General features: G+C 47.2%; 1 protein-coding gene across 45 annotated transcripts in view; it reads right to left on the bottom strand.

Moving 5' to 3' along the window:
• The window catches only part of LOC125282011 (ral guanine nucleotide dissociation stimulator-like), a 460,718-nt gene that overhangs the window by 355,651 nt on the left and 86,129 nt on the right, over positions 1-18,938 (bottom strand). For 5 of the 45 annotated variants that reach the window (XR_008959588.1, XR_007189105.2, XR_008959597.1 and 2 more), the window contains 8 exons: positions 17,752-18,024; positions 11,203-11,277; positions 9,160-9,527; positions 8,171-8,386; positions 7,690-7,793; positions 6,440-6,514; positions 4,792-4,905; positions 2,118-4,592 (listed from right to left, as the gene is read on the bottom strand). The exons of 5 other annotated variants lie outside the window; for them this stretch is intronic. Coding sequence is in view for 19 of the 40 variants with exons in the window: in XM_057312944.1 (XP_057168927.1) it covers positions 6,481-6,514; positions 7,690-7,793; positions 8,171-8,386; positions 9,160-9,527; positions 17,752-17,902 (873 nt within the window). In the remaining 21 variants the exon portion in view is untranslated. Of the gene's footprint in view, positions 1-2; positions 1,950-2,117; positions 4,593-4,784; positions 4,906-4,958; positions 6,515-7,689; positions 7,794-8,170; positions 8,387-9,159; positions 9,528-10,109; positions 18,025-18,938 lie in introns of those variants that run through there. 35 more of the 45 variants (XM_057312945.1, XM_057312946.1, XM_057312951.1 and 32 more) reach the window with 24 other exon arrangements.

Here is an 18,938-nt window from a genome sequence, read left to right as displayed (position 1 = left end):
ACCCTTTCCTCCTCCTCTAGTTGAGGCTGTGTGGGTCATACGGCATCAACCTGATATTTCCTGTGGGTTCTCAGAAGTTCTCTATACTTGGTGGAGTCAGAGCCCTTCAACAAGAATTGATCACAGTTACAAACCTTCGAATGAGACAGAGATGCTGAATGAATCAGCTTTCACACTCTCAGTTCTACAGGCACATTGCAGCTCTTACCTCCAAACTTACCACCTGAGATTCAAATTAGTATGCGCACATTTGAAATGTAGCTAGTGTGAGTGAGCAATGTGGTGTTATTTTAATTCGCTGAATGTTGGTGTAAAATTAATTATAAGCAGACACATGTGGCTAGAGGCTAGCACCCTGGAGAGCACAGTTCTAGAATCCAAAGATGAAAAAGAGGTCACTTGCCCTCCGCTGGTTGTTTCTTGGTTGTAGTTTGCTGGCCTGATCTGATCATTCATGTATAGGCATTTCTGGGCTCATGCACACATGACAGGCACAACTTAAGACTCTGGGACACTAAACAGTAAGGTCAACCACCAGGTCCTAGAGGAAGCGACCTACAGAAATCCCAATGTCACTGCATAGAAACAAACAAACAAACCCTAAAATATTTATGGAACCACAAAGGACCCCTAATAACCAAAACAATCTTGAGAATGAAGAACAAAGATGGAGTCCCCACACTTCCTGACTTTAAAGCATATTACAAAGCTACGGTAATCAAACAGAATGGTACTAGTATAAAAACAGGCCGATAGACCAGTGGAACAGAGCAGAGAGCCCCCAAATAAACTCACACGTACATAGATAAATGATCTGTGACAAGGGTGCCAAGATTGCACAATGGGGAAAGTAAAGGAGGCATGGAGTGAACACTGACACTCCCTAACCCAGCTGTTTAGGAGATTTGCAACAAGGGTGATGGGCACCAAGCTAAAAGCCAAGTTTTACTTTAAATTCCTATTTGCCACTGTACCTTGGGTATGGACTTACAGGATTTGAGCATTTCTCATGGTATGGTGATGTCATAAATTACATTAAATTATCGTCCTGATCCTTAACTGCTCTGGGCCATGTACAAGCAATGACCTCAGCTATGACAGCTGTTGGCCTGCACTGTCCTACATGGGGCCTCTTAGCTCTCAGAATCAGTGGACTGACCAGGAGCATGTGGACTTTCTATGTGAGTTTCACTCTAATGACTATGCCAGAGCTGGCTGTTAAATCCATCTATAGTTGTTCTGGGTTATGTGACCATTGAGGCCACCTTATAACGTGGTCAGTGTTTGGGACATGTGTACACTTCAGTACTTTGGGAGTGTACACGGATGCTGAAACCCCCCTGCTCTGTGACTAACGATCCCGTAGCTGAGTGATAAGTGCAGATCAGTAGCACAGAGCATCAGCAACGGGGATACAGGCCTAGGTCCACACTTTGACTTTCCTCCTTAGGAGGTCAAGACCTGGGACAGTCTTTTCTGCTCTATCTCCATCTGAGGAAGGGAACATTCAACAAACTTCCAGGCACAGTTGTGGTGATGGAGGAATTCGGGATTGTATGTGAAGTGTTCAGTGGTGAGGAGATTATTTTGCAAAGTTGACATTGCATTGTTCTGTGTAAATGGGAAATACCTCCTGAGGAAACACACACATACTCAATACAATCACATTTACATTGACACCACATAGACACCCCTTAGCCCTCACACATAAACCACACAACCTAAATGACCTAGTTGTTCTGGGGCCTGTAGAACATGGTCATAGTTCTTTACTGGACAGTTGGTTTCTCCCACTACACACTCAACCTTCATTCCTAGCAAGAACCCAGAATCAGGGTGGCTCTCCAGACCAAAGCAGACAAGAAAGCCCCACCTTTTTCATCACGTAGATTATTTCTCAATGAGTGATTATAAAAAAATGGAATGCTTTTATTTCCTGTTGAATTCATCTGCAATTAAAAAAATGCAAAACACTATGAGGATGGCATCATCCTAAACACTGCTGGTACAAGTCTTTTGTTCTCTCTAAGAAACCTGATGGGAACCAGTGGTTGAGTCAGGGGCCCCAAAACAAAGAAATGAAGCAAGGTTTCTATTTTGGACGAAGTCAAGCTTACCTGGGGGAGAGATGGGACCCCTTTCTCTGCCTTGTCACTGGAAAGGTCCTCCAATGGGCACTCCAGGGGGTCTGGGGGACATGGAGTAACTGTCAGGACACCGATGGTGCTGCTCAGAAATTACTCAGGGAGCTCTGATTGATGTGGACATGGGGCAAGAGGGTATGGATGTGATTAAGAGGCAAGGTGAGCTGCTGATGTCCCATCCTCCTTGGTGTATGAATGAAGGCAAAAGAGAGGAGCAGGAAGGGAGTGAAAAACAGAGCTTTTGGCTTTCTAGCTAAGTGGAATCTAATTTATGTGAAATAATCCATCTAAACAGGGTAAACACTCAAAGATACAGACATAATGAAGAGAAGGGCCACATGCACCCCAATGTTCATAGCAGCAATGTCCACAATAGCTAAATCGTGGAAGGAGCCGAGATGCCCTTCAACAGATGACTGGATTAAGCAGATGTCCATATATACAATGGAATACTACTCAGCTATCAAAAAGAATGATTTCTCAACATTTGCTGCAACATGGACAGCACTGAAGGAGATAATGCTAAGGGAAATAAGTCAAGCAGAGAAAGACAATTATCATATGGTTTCTCTCATCTATGGAACATAAGAACTAGGAAGATTGGTAGGAGAAGAAAGGGATAAAGAAAGGGGGTAAACAGAAGGGGGAATGAAGCATGAGAGACTATGGACTCTGAGAAACAAGTTGAGGGCTTCAGAGGGGAGGGGGTTGGGGGAATGGGATAGACCGGTGATGGGTAAAAGGAGGGCACGTATTGCATGGTGCACTGGGTGTTATACGCAACTAATGAGTCATCAGACTTTACATCAGAAACCAGGGATGTACTGTATGGTGACTAACATAAAAAAAAAAAAAAAACATTAAAAAAAGTAATTATTGATAAGACTGTATTTATTGCCATTTGATTACTCTGGTCATCTCTTTGGTGGCATTTCCTTGATGAAACCCCCTGAATCCTCCCCTCTCATTCATCATCTTTCAAAGCTCCTGACTGGAGAAGTTCATACACCCCATGACATAATCTAAGCACAAGACTGCTGAAAAGAGCAGAGCTATCTCAGGGTCTCCAGGATCTAAGGAGTCAACCTCAGTTAGCAATTTCGGACAAGCCAGTGTAAGCGTGTGAACTGAGACCGGATGTGTAAACTGGTGAATGTTTGAGACCATGGACTTCAGAACAACATGGACTTAAAATCACCTTGACCTGCAAGGAGAGAGGGATTTTTCTGGTCAAGGATATGGACAATTATCCTGTCACAAGAGAACCAGTCCCTGATCCATCAGGTCCGAGCCAGGGAAAAGTGGCTACCATGTATCTGACCAAGATGCGGGGGCCTTGAGGGAATTTCTGCCTTAAAAAGAACTGCGTAAGGAAATGCAGGAATGCTGAAAATCCTAGCTCATAGGTCAGCATAGATGTGAATAAACCAGGCTTAGCTGTGGCCTTAAAGTACACCTCCCGTCTTTTTCCCATACACAAAACAAGCAGGAATAGGAATCCAGAGATCATTGACAAGGATCCCAGAAGGATTCCAGTCTCAGTAAATGGTGAACCTGGAGCCCTTAGAGGGAGACTGAGGATGGCAAGTCCTGCCTGCCCTCAGACTATTTGCAAATTACCTTCCTCTGGCTTTGTCCCTTCCACATGCAGGATTTGATCTCTTTACATGTTTTTCCCCACTTAGTGCTGGTGCAATTCCAGAGATTGAACTAGAAAACTACAAGTTCTCGATACTGGGTCAAAACAAAAACAAAACAAGAACACCACGTCAACAAAGGAAGCAGGAAATAGTCCACCTTCCTTTATAGTGGAAAAAAGCGGCTCCTGTCCTGGACAGGAAGCAGTTCTGGGGAGTGTGACTCTTAAAGACTCCCACTTTCAGTGGTTGTTGCTATTTCTGTGGAAGTACCTTCAACCTCTAAATCTCAGGAGTTCTGAGGGGCTGCCTTTGCTGTTTGCCCAAATTTATTGTACTGAAATGAACCTGTCCTCTGAGTAAAGGGGATTTGGGGGTACCCTCCAGTAGCTAGGGAGGAGGACTGGCTCTTCTCCTTCCTCCCACATACAATAGCTGATGACGCTTTAAGATTCCTTAGTTCAGGAATGAATATGAGAGTCTATATCTTCTACGTTACTGTAGGAAGTAAAAGAACAAACCACACTCTCGGGCTCTAAAAGAAAAAAGGGCTTTAATATAATAATATTTGAATTTACCACTTACTATTTAAGAGAATAAATATTGCCCCCCGTCAAATAACTAAATAGATGGGAGGAAGGGATGTGGAGCACATGGGGCGGATGCACCGCAAATCCCCAGCTGCTGAGGAATCCCTGCAGGGCCACTGGACACTTGCTCAGCCCTGAGGTTGACTGCGGCCAGTTCTTCTCCTTCTTGAGTGCTACTGACCAGCTAGGACCGGGACTCCAGCTGGCAGGACAGGGTGTAGCTAAGGACAGAGGGACACCTGTGAGTTGCCCAGGAGCTTCCATTTAAGAGTCCCTGCCAGTGCTTGCCCACAGCTGGAGTCAGGCGCCCCGGCAACAAGGCCTGAGGCTGCCCAGGGAAGGAGGATCCCAGGAGTGGCCAGCAGAAAGAGTCCACCCCGAACCTCACCGACCCAGCTCCTGATGGGCCTCACCTCTCACCTCACTGAGAGACTCCATAGCCTGGAACCAGGCCCAAAAAGGATCCTCGGGCTCTAGGGTGTAATTCTTGGCAGCCACCTGGAGCAGCATGATGTCCGTCATGACTTGGTATTCCTGAGCAGAGAGAGAAGCACAGGATGTATAGGGAGCCTGGGGCGGGGGGGGGGGGGGGGGGTAGCTGCAGGGCCTGGTGAGGGTTGAGCAATGGGAGAGGGGAACTGTCCCGGGTCCTGGCACACATGGCCACCCTCCTGCCTGCAGATTCATCCAATCCCAACCTGTTCTCAGAGGTGAGTATAAATAGCCCTTCCTACGGGAAGCTATCCTTGATGGCATTCCTCTATCCCCACTTACTAACTAGATGGGTCTTCCACTTCTTTATTATCAAACTATCCCAGTAAACGTGAGACGGAGGGGATGGAGCCAAGCAATGTTCTTCCCAGGGACATCTCTGAGGCCTACTCCCTACCCTTTCCTACAGGAAGTGACACACAACCTTATTCTTTTTCTGGTGGTTGATCTCACATCTTTGGAAAGCAGAGAGCCAAAGTCCATCAGAAGGAGCCCCCTGGTTATTACTAGCACCTTACACCCACACCTTCTAATGCTGCGCTAAGGCCAAGACACATTTGTGGGCTCTGCAAACACTGATAATGGGACTGGGATCTAGGCAAGGCTCTGGGGTCCAGAGAAAGGACACGGGGCAGATGGACTGGCTACAGATCGGGACCCTGTAGCACTACCCTCTCGGAAGACAGTAGGGGAGGCCGAAGCCTCAGGCAGGAAGGGGCTGCTGCGGCTACTGAGGTGCTTGCTGATGTGGAGGGTCCTGACTTCATTCTCCCCCCACGGGCAACCTCACCAGGGGAGGCTGAGGTCCAGTCAGACAGACTTCACGCAGCTTTGCCTTCAGGAAGCTCTGCTGCTTCACCAGTCTTCGGCACCGGGAGCCGTGTCCTAAGTGCAGCGTCCCTTCACTTATCACTGAGATGGGCAAGAGACCCCAGCTCACAAGGGCAACTGTGAGGCTGTCATGAGGGGAGGTTTGCCGAGTCCTGAGAGCTCAGGGCTCAGTACAGGGGCGCTCTGCTCCCAAACCTCCGGATTCTGGTCCCTCCCCCACAATCCTCAGGCTCACCCACCTCCAGATAGTCCTCCATTGCAATATCCAGCATCACCAATTCAGTGAGGAAAGTGCCAAGTTAGGGGACAACACCCTGTGTCATGAGCGGTAGGGTTGGGATGAGTCCCTGCTCTCTGATGCCCATGGGGACCCTCCCCTGAAAATGCTGCAGCCTCCTGGCCCACCCCAGTTTCCCACATGGAGCAGCCTAGGACCCTTAGCAGTCTCCCCTCAATTCCCTTTCCCCTCACCCTCCAAGTACATCATACTCTTTCTAATCACCTCCAGGGCCTGCTTTTAGAAAATCACAGGGTATATAGTCCTGGGCTCCTCCCCATCCCGAAACACATTCTGGATCCAGCTTTCTAGACCCTCCTGCTGGTCACTTTGAAACAAGAATTTTAGAAGCAACAGGAAGTGGAGCTGGAGTTGAAGTCCCAACTGTACTGATTTGGAGGCTTCCAGCCCTCAGGGAGAAGCCCCTCTCCTCTGACTTTGGAGGCCCTGGGCCTCAGGCACACTCACCTTCTTCTGCAGCCTCTTCTTCTGGGCTCTCTGGAGGGCCATCACCAGGGTGGCAGATTTATTAGATGGTTGCTCCTGTAGGGCCAAGGACAAGATCCTTGAGACCGTAACACCCTCAGTCCACTTGCCCCCACCATCTTTTAATTCAGACCCTAGACATCTGACTTAAGTCCGCTGATAACTGATAAACATTATCCTTAAGCATGCCATGAGTGATTCTAGAAAAATCTCAGCTCCAACATTCTCCATGTGTGACCCTGAGCTTGCAGCCTGGCCTCCCTGAGCCTGTTTTCTCATCAGGAAAAGTGAGAATTCTACCTACCTCCCATCGTCTCCTGAGGACTCAGTATCGTATTACTATCATTATTGTTGTGGCCCTCAACCCATCCCAACCCCTTCACTGAGCAGAGCCCTGTCCTCTGGGCTTTCAAGGTTTGTACAGGTGTCCATCTGGACTAGCTGTTAACATAGAGAGACAGGGTGTCTAGGCTAGCGAATCTGGTTGAGCAGCACCTGGTTGTTCCACCCCCAATGGAATCTTCACCCCAGCCTGTCACCACATTCATGCCAAAGGCTTCCCCTCTCCAAGGAATGCTTCAGGCCATTCCCTATTTCATCCATGCAGGACCCTGTTCCCTCACACCCTTCTTCTCTTTCCAGACCTGCACCTTCCATGCTACCTTGATGACTAGTTTCCTGCTCTGTGGGTTGTCTTCAGTGCCCAGCTTTTTAAAGTTTTGAAAGCACTTCCTGAATAGAGGGAAAGGAGGCAGGACGATTGGAGGACTAATGTGGCAGGATTGAGTGCAAGTCCCTTTTATTTGAGAACCCCAAAGTGTCAAATTGCCTGGATAACAGTTTTCTCTGGGTTCCTCTGAGCACTAAGGTCTTTGTAGGACATGGGAGAGAGCTCTGATGTAGGTCATCCTATGACTCCATTCCCATATTAATTGAGCAGCTCTGTTTTGGTCAATTTTGGTTTCAATTGGGCAGAGTTTAGTGGTTGTAAACACATGAAAATATTTATTCAGCTCAGCCTTGTGGGGGAACATTTAGGAAAACTGATTTCTAAAGCAGGAGACATGGTGGCCTATTCTCCAGGGAGGCTGAGAGACCCGCCTGCCAGCCCAGGTCCTGTAGTCAGGGATTGCTGCTTCCCAGGAGGTCCAAGCTGGCTGAGGGGGAAGAGGACAGGCCTCTGGGAGATCCCTCATCCATCCTGGTCCGTCCATGCAGAGAGACCGTCTCACCTGGAAACGTTCTCCCATGTCTTCTTGGGGTGGTATATTGAGACAGTCTGCAGAGCCGAGACGATGGCATTCAGGGAGTAGTAGTTCTGCAGGATTTGACAGGCCTGGGGAGGGAAGAGAATGAGCTGTCACGTGGGTAGTGGAGGCTGATTTTCTCTAGAGCTTCAGTCACCCTCAGTTTAAATCACTCCTCCTGGATGAAGCAGATGTCCAGGGACCTGCCGAAGGGCACATATAAGGCCCAAAGAGTCCCAATGCTGAGAGACAAAGGATTTTACCTCACTCCAAGGAAGAAGTCAAGGAGGAACAGAGCATCCCAACATTGGGCCATGCAAGTCACAGTCAGCCTCTGGAAGGAAGAGCCTAGGGACTGCACAGTCCCTAGGGCAAAGACCAGGGCCTTCCACCCTGAGACCTGATCAAGGGAAGAGCAGTGCCCAAGACGCAGGAGATCACCTCAGCTGGGCTTCCCGTTGCATACCTTGGCCACCTTGATCCAGTGCTCCACCACCATGGCCCTGTCCCGGGCTGTCATGCTTGGGTTGCCAAGGCAGGTAGTGATGACACACTTGGCCACACCGTTGAACTGGGCGACAGTGGCCCGGACTGTGGGTGCCAGGTGCTCACTGCCAGGCTTATTGCGCTTGGACCAGACGGAGCCCAGGCACTGATGGGGCAGCAGCTTCTTGAACAGCTCCTAGAGAACAGGGGGAGGTTTGTTCACCCAGCTATTTCACATGCAAGAGTAGTGTCCTAGATAGGGGTCACAGGTCAGAGCTAGAGCTCAGAAAGCTGAGAATGTGGCCTGAGCCTGGTTGGAGTCCCTGGATGTCACTCCATTCTTTTTCACTGAGGGGCCCAGGACAGGATGGCCCAGGAGCAAATAGAGACGAGGGAAGGAAGGAGGGCATTTGCATCCTGATCATCCTCACAAACTCCAAGCTCCACGCTGCTGTTCAAGGTGGCTCCTCCCAAGGGGGACTCTTCCCCTCCAACTATTCATCCCTCTGGTTCTACTCCCCTCTCAGATACACATTCTCACATGATAGCTACAACCACAGGTTTATCTATCTGCCCTGCACTTAAGTACACATCAGATACCTAGTAATTGATGAGGGTACTCAGCCTCCAAAACAAGTGGGTGGGCGACCCATGGACTTGACTGAACACAGAGAGCTGCCCTCCTCCACCCACGGGACCAGGGCCTGCCCATTGGTCTCTCCATTCTGGCTCATTTCTTCTCCCTAGTACCTCCGTATCAGTGCTTATCAGGGTCTCTCGCTACAGTCCGCAGCTGGACAGTGAAAGCTTGGGGCTAAGCACCTTGATGGGTTGACAGGGTTGGGAAGTGGTGGAGCTGAGATTTGGTCCCAGACCATAGGAGTCCACATCAGGGAAAGGCAGGTGTGAGGCAGCCTACAGCAGAAGAAACGCTTGTCCCTGCCCCACCCTGAGAGCCTAACTGCTCACCGTATCCATATATGTGAGTTGCTCTGTCACAAGCCTGGAAGGGAAGTCCAGGAGGTCAGGCTTCTCCTCACCCAGCTGGTTCTTTGGGGTGACACAGCAGGAACCATCTGGGGTCACAGTGGGCTCTATGTCTATTGTCAGAGCTGGAGTGAAAATTCCTGGGAAAGCTGATGGTCCAGCTGACTGCAGCTCAGCACCCGGCACACATGGAGATGATGGGAGCATGTGTTCCAGTTCTGCAACAGCTGATGGAGGGGAGGCTGGCTCTGACACTGCAGGTGATGGTCGATGCAGAGCTGGGGTTGCCTCTAGCTCCATAGAAGGCCCTTTTTCTGGCTCTGCAACTGGAAGGAGCCCTGGAGCTGGCACTGGAGCAGGTTAAAGAGAAAGGTTCATCCACATAACTGACTTTCCATGTGCCTTTCCAAAAACAGGACATATACCATGGCCTTAAGGAGGGCACGTATTGCATGGTGCACTGGGTGTTATACGCAAGTAATGAATCATGGAACTTTACATCAAAAACTTGGGATGTACTGTATGGCGACTAACATAACATAATAAGAAAATATTAAAAAAATATATCCAATGAATTTCCAATCCATGAGCCCCATTCCAGATAGCCTTCCCAAACTGCAATCTCCCTTACCCTCTGCCTCTACAGGCTCCAGAAGTTCCCGCTGCAGCAGGAGAATGGGGGCATGGTTTTTCAGGTCCCAGTCATGGCACTTCAGATGTACAGAGCCCCCCCCCCCCCCCCCGCTTTACCTCAAGTCATATGTGGAGCACAGTCAGAGGCCTGGCCTTTCATTCCACATGCTACTCCCACAGCACCGTTCTTTCTGTGTGGGTCCCAGAAGATGGCCCCAGGCCACTTCCAACCCCTCTGTAGCTGTCTTTGCAGTGGTTTGCTCATCCAGAAAACCTGAATGAGTGGTTTTTCCACTTACACTCTTCACGGCCATAGGTCTAGTCTACTCCGTCTTCCATGCAGACCAGTATCAGGGCTTAAGTTTGAGGCAGATTTGTGAGTGGTCTGCTCACCACAGCTTCTATTATTGGCCCCAGTTGTGGTCAGCAGAGGTGGATACGGAAAGGGGCAGGCAGAGCAAGATGAGACCATCAAAGGGGTGGATGTTTTAGGCACCAGCTCAGCCCAGATTGTGCTCTGCTTCCCAGAGGGCTTGAAGGCCCATCCATAGCTCTTTTTGACTCATTTGCTTCTTCAGGAAGCCCCCCAAATTCAGCCCTCCCATGGAAACCAAGAGATCTGTGAGATCTATGGCTCTGAAAGTCCCTCCCCAGCCACAACCCCTGTATCTCCCACCCTGCTCTGTGGAGGCAGCAGTCTTTCCTTCTGGACCCAAAGACCGTGTTTTTACTTGTTATAGTCCATCATAATGGTACAAACACGGGTGGATCTATTCACACCTAGAGTAGGCCATGAAGATGTCACATCTAATGAACTATGGACATGGGTGCTTATGATGTGTAGAGTGACTATCTGACCCTCTGACTAAAATTGAGACCCAGACATTGTATCTACTTTGTCGACTGAGTTATCTTAGTGACTGGAAAGTGCCTGCATTACTACATGCCTAATACATATTATTGAATGAATGACTCCTAACCAGTACTTTCCAAATACTGAGTGGACCTTGGGCGGCTCTGCCTGCCCCCAGTGACTCCCTAATCTGGTCACATAAAGGACCAGTGCCAGGACCAACTAGATGGAATCTCAGAAGTCCTTTGCAAACAGGAAAACTATGAGCTTTCCATTTGCTTTTGTAAACCCAGAAGGGCCACAGGCCTGTGAGGGTTGAGGTTGAGAGCTTCTTCACTGGAGAGCGAGAACTACTAAACATGAAGATGCCCAGCATGTTCAGCAGCCTTTTCTACAGAGCCAGGCCCCAGATAAGCCCGTGCCGTGTTTTCTCCCATGATTTCCTACAGTAACCCTATGAGATTCAGCCTCTTACCACCCCATTTTTCAGAAGAGGAAAGTGAAGCTCAGAGAGGTACAGTGACATTCCCAAGACATACAGCTAGTAGGTGGGAGTCTCACTCCTGTGCTGTGCCTGGGGTGGGCATTCACCTGTTGAACTGCTGGCCCAGGACCTGTTGGGGTGAAGTGAACACATGGTATTATGCAGAAAATTGTGATATTTGATATGTTTATATCTGGGAAGAATGGTACCAGGGAGCGTACGAAATGCTCCACTGTGCCTTCTCTGAGCATCAGCATCGTGCAGGCCTCGTCCAGGGACAGGATTAATTCTTTTTCCCCACCAGAAAGACAGGGGGGGGGGGGGAGCGCAGTGTACTCAGCTTCAACTCCATGAACCACCAGGAAGATCAGGGTCTGGCGTTCAGACCAGAGACTCCCAACGCTTCGGGAACTTGTGCAAGAAAAGGGACTTGAAGGCCCGCCCAGAAAAGGGCTCTAGGCTTAAAGGTGCAATTGGCTTTAGGGGTGAAATGATAAACCATTGTTCCCTTTAACCCATTTTGTTAGTTGAGCAACAATAGCATTTCTCTCTTTTAATAGCCTTTATTAAGAACTCTATGCCTTTAAGTCATCGGTAAACATCCCTACTGCAGACAGGAGAAAGCAGAAGCTTAGCATCTCCAACGCTGCTTGAGATCATAGACGTTGGGCCTGAGAACTGTCCAGAGCATGGAATGCATGGCATTCCTCCCATGCTGATGAGGCCTGGTCTGTTCCTGACATGGGGAGAAAGGTTCAGGGGAAACCACCCTCCTTGGCAGGCCACAGGGGAGCCAATTGTTTCTAGTGTGGGTTCTGGCCTTGCCCTGATCATCTGTGGGTCCTGAGATAGGACATGAATTTGGACCCATTCTCACCCCAGACCAGCACTGGATGTTGTTGGTGGCCTGATGCACCTGCTGCTTGTCAAAGGAGATGAAGTAGCTGAACCCTTGGAGCAGCTCATCAAAGATGTCCTGGGTGGAACTCTGAAAAGATAGAGCCAGCTACCTGGGCCAGGAGGCATCAGAGGCCTTCCACCCAATCTGTGGTTCTATGTTCTGGCAGATCTAGCAGCTAAAAAAAGTTTGTTAAGACACTTAAGTGTTCCTTGCAGCATTGCTGAAATGGCAACAGAATTGAATCATGTCAAGTTCCACCAGCCTTGAAAGGCTGAATTACTGTGGCTGACGACCTCCTTTACGGAGGTCCAAAAAGACATATAAGGACACAGCTTGTGACCTGGTGGACCTACAATGATTTGATGTACTCTGAGAAATGACGCGTTATAGAGAAACATATAGAATGACTTCATCCCACCATTCCTTTTATGTTCAATCACCCTATTTAGTGTGAGGATTTATAAGGCCTTAGACAAGTTCTCCAAGGACAGTGGAGCTGGGTTCTACACAGGATACCTGGGTGAGTAGGGAAAATAATAAAAACAGTACAAAGACACTCATGGCTTCGGGAAAAGTAAGATAAAACACAACAAAACAAAATAACCTACGCCCCTAAACTGCAAAAAAACATTAATTATATTCTCTACCATTCCCATATATGTGAAGAGTCTTCCTACCTTATCCCATAGCTGGTGGTGGAGGTGTAGATGTTGGGATTACTTTGTGGTTGGGCCTGAGGGACACTCATGTGGAAACACTATAGGAGGGCCCTAGGTCTGTCCCCATATTTGTGTGGGGGCCCTGGGTGTGGAGAACCCTCTTCCCATTCTCACCTCAGGCAGCACTGATCCTGGGTGGTCTGGTGCACCTGACACTTGTCTAGGGAGTTGGAATAGTTAAAGTCACAGACCAGCTCATCAATGATCTCCTGGGTGCAGCTCCGAAAATGCAGTGCCCCATATATATGGGGCCAAGAGACATTAGTGGCCTCACGGGACATTGCCACAAGGGGCCACCCCCATTAGAAATCGTGTTCTCCAGTTAAGGCTAAGAGAAGCAGCAGAAAAGACATCCAACAAAGAGGAAGCCAGATGAAACCCTAGGGCTCATGATTAACATACAGGTGGTTGAGCTTGGTCCCCAGCACTCAGCTTCTCATCCTGCCTGCTATGACCTGGGGTGTGAACATGAAAGATGGGCCAGGTTCCAACACCTGGCAGCTTGCTTCTGCCCAGGAAGGGCATCCTTCCTCTGCCCCCTCCTCTACACACACATACACATACACACACACACTTAGTGAGGGGCAAGAGGTGTGGGCCTGCTGAAGTAGGATCACTGTTGTTGCCTGCTCTCCAGTGGGCTGCTCTGAGCTGCCCTGTGTTACCTGTTGGTGTCTCCTGCCACATGTCCAGAGGGCTCGGAAAAGCGGGCTGAGACGACGACTACAATGATGTGAAAGTCTTTCTCTCTGGACTTTCTGGGCCAAAGCCCCTGAAAGTAGGAATACAGCAACAGAACATCTTGTTCTCTTGAACGTCTCGAGTCAAGTGAGCTGGAAAGCAGGCTTTCTTTGAATGGATGTGCCTGGTTACCAGAGTTCTAAGTTCAATTGGGGCCTATCACCAAGGAAGTGAGGTCGCTTCTTCAAGATTCCAGTACCTTGGCCTCTGCCGTCTCTTGGCAACGAACTGTTTACTTTTCTCCCCCATGTCATCTCCTTAACTGTACACTATGAGCCAAAAATGCCATAGCCACCACTCTCTGGAAATGTAACCAGGGTCTGAGGTTTCAGGAGACAGAGCTGAATTCAGACCTTTTTTCTTTGTTTTCCCAGTTCTGAGTCCTAAATCATTGTGTCTCTCACATATTCCCCACTTTCCCAAGCTGCTTAGTGGGGATCAGGCTAGAATCCACTTCTTGGGACATCATCAGGTGTATGTGGATAATGTAACATGGGTGGGGTGGTCCCCTGTGTATCTGAAGCACAATTTTCAGGATGGAAGAATTACAAGAAGGGGTGGGACTTGGCATGGAGGGCCGCTCAACAGAGGCCTGGGTTCCAACAATGTAATATTGGAACACTTTCCCACTTGGCCTTGTGTAAATGTGGGCACTATGATGGGGTGGAAATGAACGAAGAAGCAGATATTGCTGTCCTCTGTAGTTAAACTGTTCAATTGTTTCCCATTATATTTAGAATGAGACCCAGTTCCTCATTTTTTTAAAATTTTTAAAAAAGATTTTATTTATTTATTTGACAGAGAGAGACGGCCAGCGAGAGAGGGAACACAAGCAGGGGGAGTGGGAGAGGAAGAAGCAGGCTCTTAGCGGAGGAGCCTGATGTGGGGCTCGATCCCATAACGCCAGGATCACGCCCTGAGCCGAAGACAGACGCTTAAGGACTGCGCTACCCAGGCGCCCCAGTTGCCTCATTTTTGTCTATGAGCGGAACAGCCTTCACAGTGGCTCCCACCGATCCAGACTTGTGGTATAGGCATCACTCTCTACCCATTAGGTGGTTAGTTACTGGCTTCTGACCAATAGGATGCAGCCAATGCGATGAAATGTGATGTCTAAGTTTCAATTGCAAAGAGTTTCTAACTTCCTAGTTACTTTTCTTGTGTTCTGCGTCTCACTCCCTTTCCCTTTTTCTTCTTGATCTCTGAACCAAAAATCGAGCACAGATATTTTGAGCTGCCATGTGTAGAAGCACACATGGCAGAGAACTTGGCCTGTGCCAAGGCCAGAAGACACAAAGGAACTCAGATTCTGAGTCCAAACAGCTTCCCGAATCATGTGAGCCAACTTGGGAGAAAATCCTCTGCCAGTCTAGCCTCAGTCACTGCTGCAGCCTCTGCCACACCTTGAGCCTGGGGAACTATGCTTATTTGTGCCTGGACTCCTCACCCACAAAAACTGTGAGAAATTAAATATATACATTTTAAGATTCAGGCTACTGGGGCAAGGCAGTAACATAGGAACAATAGATAAGTAACAGTCTCCCAGGCCTCAGCACCTCTCCCTGCCTTCCTCCCTCCCCTCTGCTCTCCTCCTAGTGTCCCTCCAGCCACGGGGGCTGCCTTTTTCACCTCCTCTGGCCAAACCAGCTCTGTTAGTGAGTGTCTGCAACAGCGGTCCCTTCTTTCTGACACACCGCACACAGACTTGTGCAGGTCTAGCTCCCTTTTGTCAATCTGTTTTCAGCAATGTCACCCTCAGTGAGGCCTTTCATATTTTCCTATCCAATGACTTCCCAGCCTTCCTTCATTACATACTTCAGTCGTCGTATATAGCACTTGCTCTTTTCTTTCACGTCTTTGGTTTGTGCTTTGTCCATCTCTAGACTGTGAGCCCCTAAAAGCAGGGAGCTCTTGGTATTTTCAGCTCTCCTCATGGGTCCACCAAGGTACCTGGCATAGGGGAGTGCTTAGTGTATAGTTACTGAATGAATAACTGAGAAGATCTTGGAGCCCACCTCCCCTTTTAACAAGCTAGACTGTAGGGAGAAGCGCAACTAAAAGTTTCGAGCTGTTTCTGGGCAAGGGGACAACCACAATGGCCTCTGCCTGACTCTTCCTTCTCCAGTATCTCCAGCAGAACTGATGAGGCACCATGGACAAGGAAGCACCCTGCATCACGTTCTCTGTCTCTAGTGGTACAGCCCCAGGCAGGCACACCACCAAAGAAAGGGGTGCTTTTATCTGGGTGTCCTCAAGGCAGTGGCTTTCCAGAGTCAGAGTGGCAAAGGAGCAGGATCTCCAGGCTCCAAGAGCAGAATAAGGGACCACAGAAACCTCCCTTTTCTCCTTTTTCTGTCCACTCCCATGGTGTCCTCTTTACTATTCCAGCACCCTCACCTCAGCCAGAAGAGTGATTCTGCACCCACCCTTGTATGTCCAAATGAGGACCCTGAAGGTCTAATGGAGACTGGTCTTGCCCCTGGACCCCAGAGACAGTGTTCAGTGCTCTGGCACTTTCCCAGAGAACATAAACAAATGATAAGCAGGTATGCGCAAGCCCAAAGCGCAATGACCTATCACATCAATTGGAGCAGCTGTCATAACAACGACAAGAGACAACAAATGCTGGTGAGGATGTGGAGCAAAGGAGCCTATGCGCACTGGCGCCGGCACTGTGCAAAACAGTATGGAGCGTCCTCAACACACTGAACACAGAACCACGGTATGTGCAGCAGCTCCACGTCTGGGAACATTCCATAGAAAACAAAGGAATATGTCTAAGAAATACCTGCACTTCCATGTGCAAGAAGCTTTATTTACCATAGCTGAGACAAGGAAAACATCAGTGCCCATTAGTGGTGAATGGATAAAGAAGTGTTACCTACATAATGGAATATTAATCAGCCATAAGAAAAGGAAATCCTGCTAAGTGTGATAACAGTTTTGGACTTAGAGGCATGATGCCAAGTGAAACAAGTGAGACAGAGAAAGGCAAACACTACATATGTGTAGGTATAGATATATATAGGGAGATAGATACTATATAGATGATAGATACATAGACATTTTCCCCTTTTATGTGGAATCTAAAACAAAGAAAAGAAAAGGCGGAAAACTAATTCAGAAGAACAGATCAGATTAAAGTAACAAGAAACAGAGGGGAGGGTGGGGGCAGGGATTGAGTGAATGGTGAAAAGGTACAAACTTCCAGTTTTAAGATAAATAACAGGGATTTACAGTACAACATGATGACTGCCGTTGATACCGCTCTATGGTTTGAGAGGTGTTAAGAGAGTAAATTCTGAGAGTTCTTATCACATAATAGCTTACACATACACAGTGTGTCAATTATATACAGTGATCAATTATATCAATAAAACTGGGCAAAAAATATTTTAATATTCATAATGGGCATCAGGAAAGTTGACTTGGTAAAAATAATGACACATAAGCAAAATGTAAAACAGCAGAACCCACAGTCAGTAGACTATGATATGGATAAAAAATCCAAGCCATTTGCATAAAAAATTGATTCTGATTTTTAAAATCAGTGAATTAAAGTTAAAGTAGATAAAATAGAATTTTAAATTGTGCTACATTTTTAAAAATTGATCAAGGAATAAAATGTCTTATTAAATTAACTCTGAAAATACCGTTTTGAAAAAATTTTCATGTTTTGGAAAATTCTGATTTTAAGCTTTTAAGTGGGCACAGAATGAGAACATTTTGTTGGATCAAAGTTGTCTCCAGGAAAATGGGTGAGACAAAATAGCAGCACCAAAATGGCAAGACTAAATTGTCCTGTGTTCATTTCTCTGTATTTGCAGTTTTTAAAGAAAAAATATTTTTATTGACATACAATACACATAATCAAAAATCTACCATCTACCGTCTACAAATCTACCATTTATAGGTTTATATTTCATTAAGTACATTAAGTTCATGGAATACATTTTAAATGTATTAAATGCATTAATACCCTTTCTACAACCTCCGTCTAACCCAACTTCACATCTCATTTCATCTTGTGAAACTAAAACTCTACACCATGAATCAGAAACTTACCATTACTGCCTCATTCCAGCCCTTGGCAACACCATTCTACTTTCTGTCTTTATGAATCTACTTTGGGTAGGTCCCAAAAGTGGAGTCAAAGCTTGCATTTTTATGAATGCACTTAATGTAAAAGTTCACCCATGTTGTGGAGTTTTGCAGTCCTGTAGGAAATAAGCGTGTCACTTACCTGTTCTTCCGGTCTGTCTTCTGGGGGAGGGGCCTGCTGCTTGGCTGTTCAGGCTGCTCTGCCTGGTTGGCCTTTCACCACCCCTTGTCAGGGGGTTGGGTTTAACGTGAGGAGGTTGTCTGTGTGGCTTTGTTCCCTGGCAGATTTCCATGCCTCCTTAGAGGGTCAGAGGAAATACGGCTGTGCAGAAAACTCTGGCCTAGGGCAGCAAGATCACGGTCACCTTTCTTCAATGAAACTTCCAGGTCAAAACATCTCCACTTGGAAAAAAACCTGTCAGCCAAGAATGCTTTATTTGGAAAAGCTGTCCTTCAGAAATAAAGGAGAGATAAAGACTTTTCCAAACAAAGAAAAGCTAAATGAGTTCCTCACTACTAGACCTGCCGTAAGGGAAGAATTAACACCTATACTACTTAAACTCTTCCAAAAATATCAACATAAGAGGAATACACACAAACACATTTTAAGAGGCCAGTATCACCATGATACCAAAACCAAATAAAAAGACTACAAGAAAAGAAAATTATATACTGGTGTCCCCGATGAATATAGATGAAAAAATTCTCTTTAAGTATTAACAGACTGAATTCAGCAGCATCTTAAAGGACCATATACCACGATCAACTGGGATTTGTCCAGGGGGTGCAAGGATGGTTCAACATATGCAAATCAATCACTGTGTGACACATCACATTAACAGAATGAAAGATAAAAATCATATGAATATCTCAATAGATACAGAAAAAGCATTTGACATGCATTTGACAAAGTACAACATGCATTCATGATAAAAACCCTCAACAAATTGGATCGTGAAGAAACGTACCTCAACACAATAAAGGCCACATACGGCAAACCCACAGCTACGGCAAACATCACACTCATTGGTGAAAGACTGAAAATTTGTCATGTAAGATGGGGAACAAGACAAGGGTGCCCACTCTCAACACTCCTATTCAATACAGTACTCGAAGTCCTAGCAGAACCATCAGACAAGACAAAGAAATCATAGGCATAAAAATTGGGAAGGGAGAAGTTAAAACTGTCTCTATTTGCAGGTGACATATAGAAATCCTAAAGACTATAAAAACAACCCTGTTAGGTCTAATCAATGAATTCAGTAAAGTTGTAGGATAGAAAATAAATGTACACCTAGCAGTAGCATTCCTATACACCAACAACAAACT

This window comes from Ursus arctos, unplaced genomic scaffold (genome assembly GCF_023065955.2).
Source record: "Ursus arctos isolate Adak ecotype North America unplaced genomic scaffold, UrsArc2.0 scaffold_16, whole genome shotgun sequence".
Taxonomy (NCBI): domain Eukaryota; kingdom Metazoa; phylum Chordata; class Mammalia; order Carnivora; family Ursidae; genus Ursus; species Ursus arctos.
Note: the sequence above shows the minus strand (reverse complement) of the source record. Positions and strands in the feature narration are given on the sequence as shown.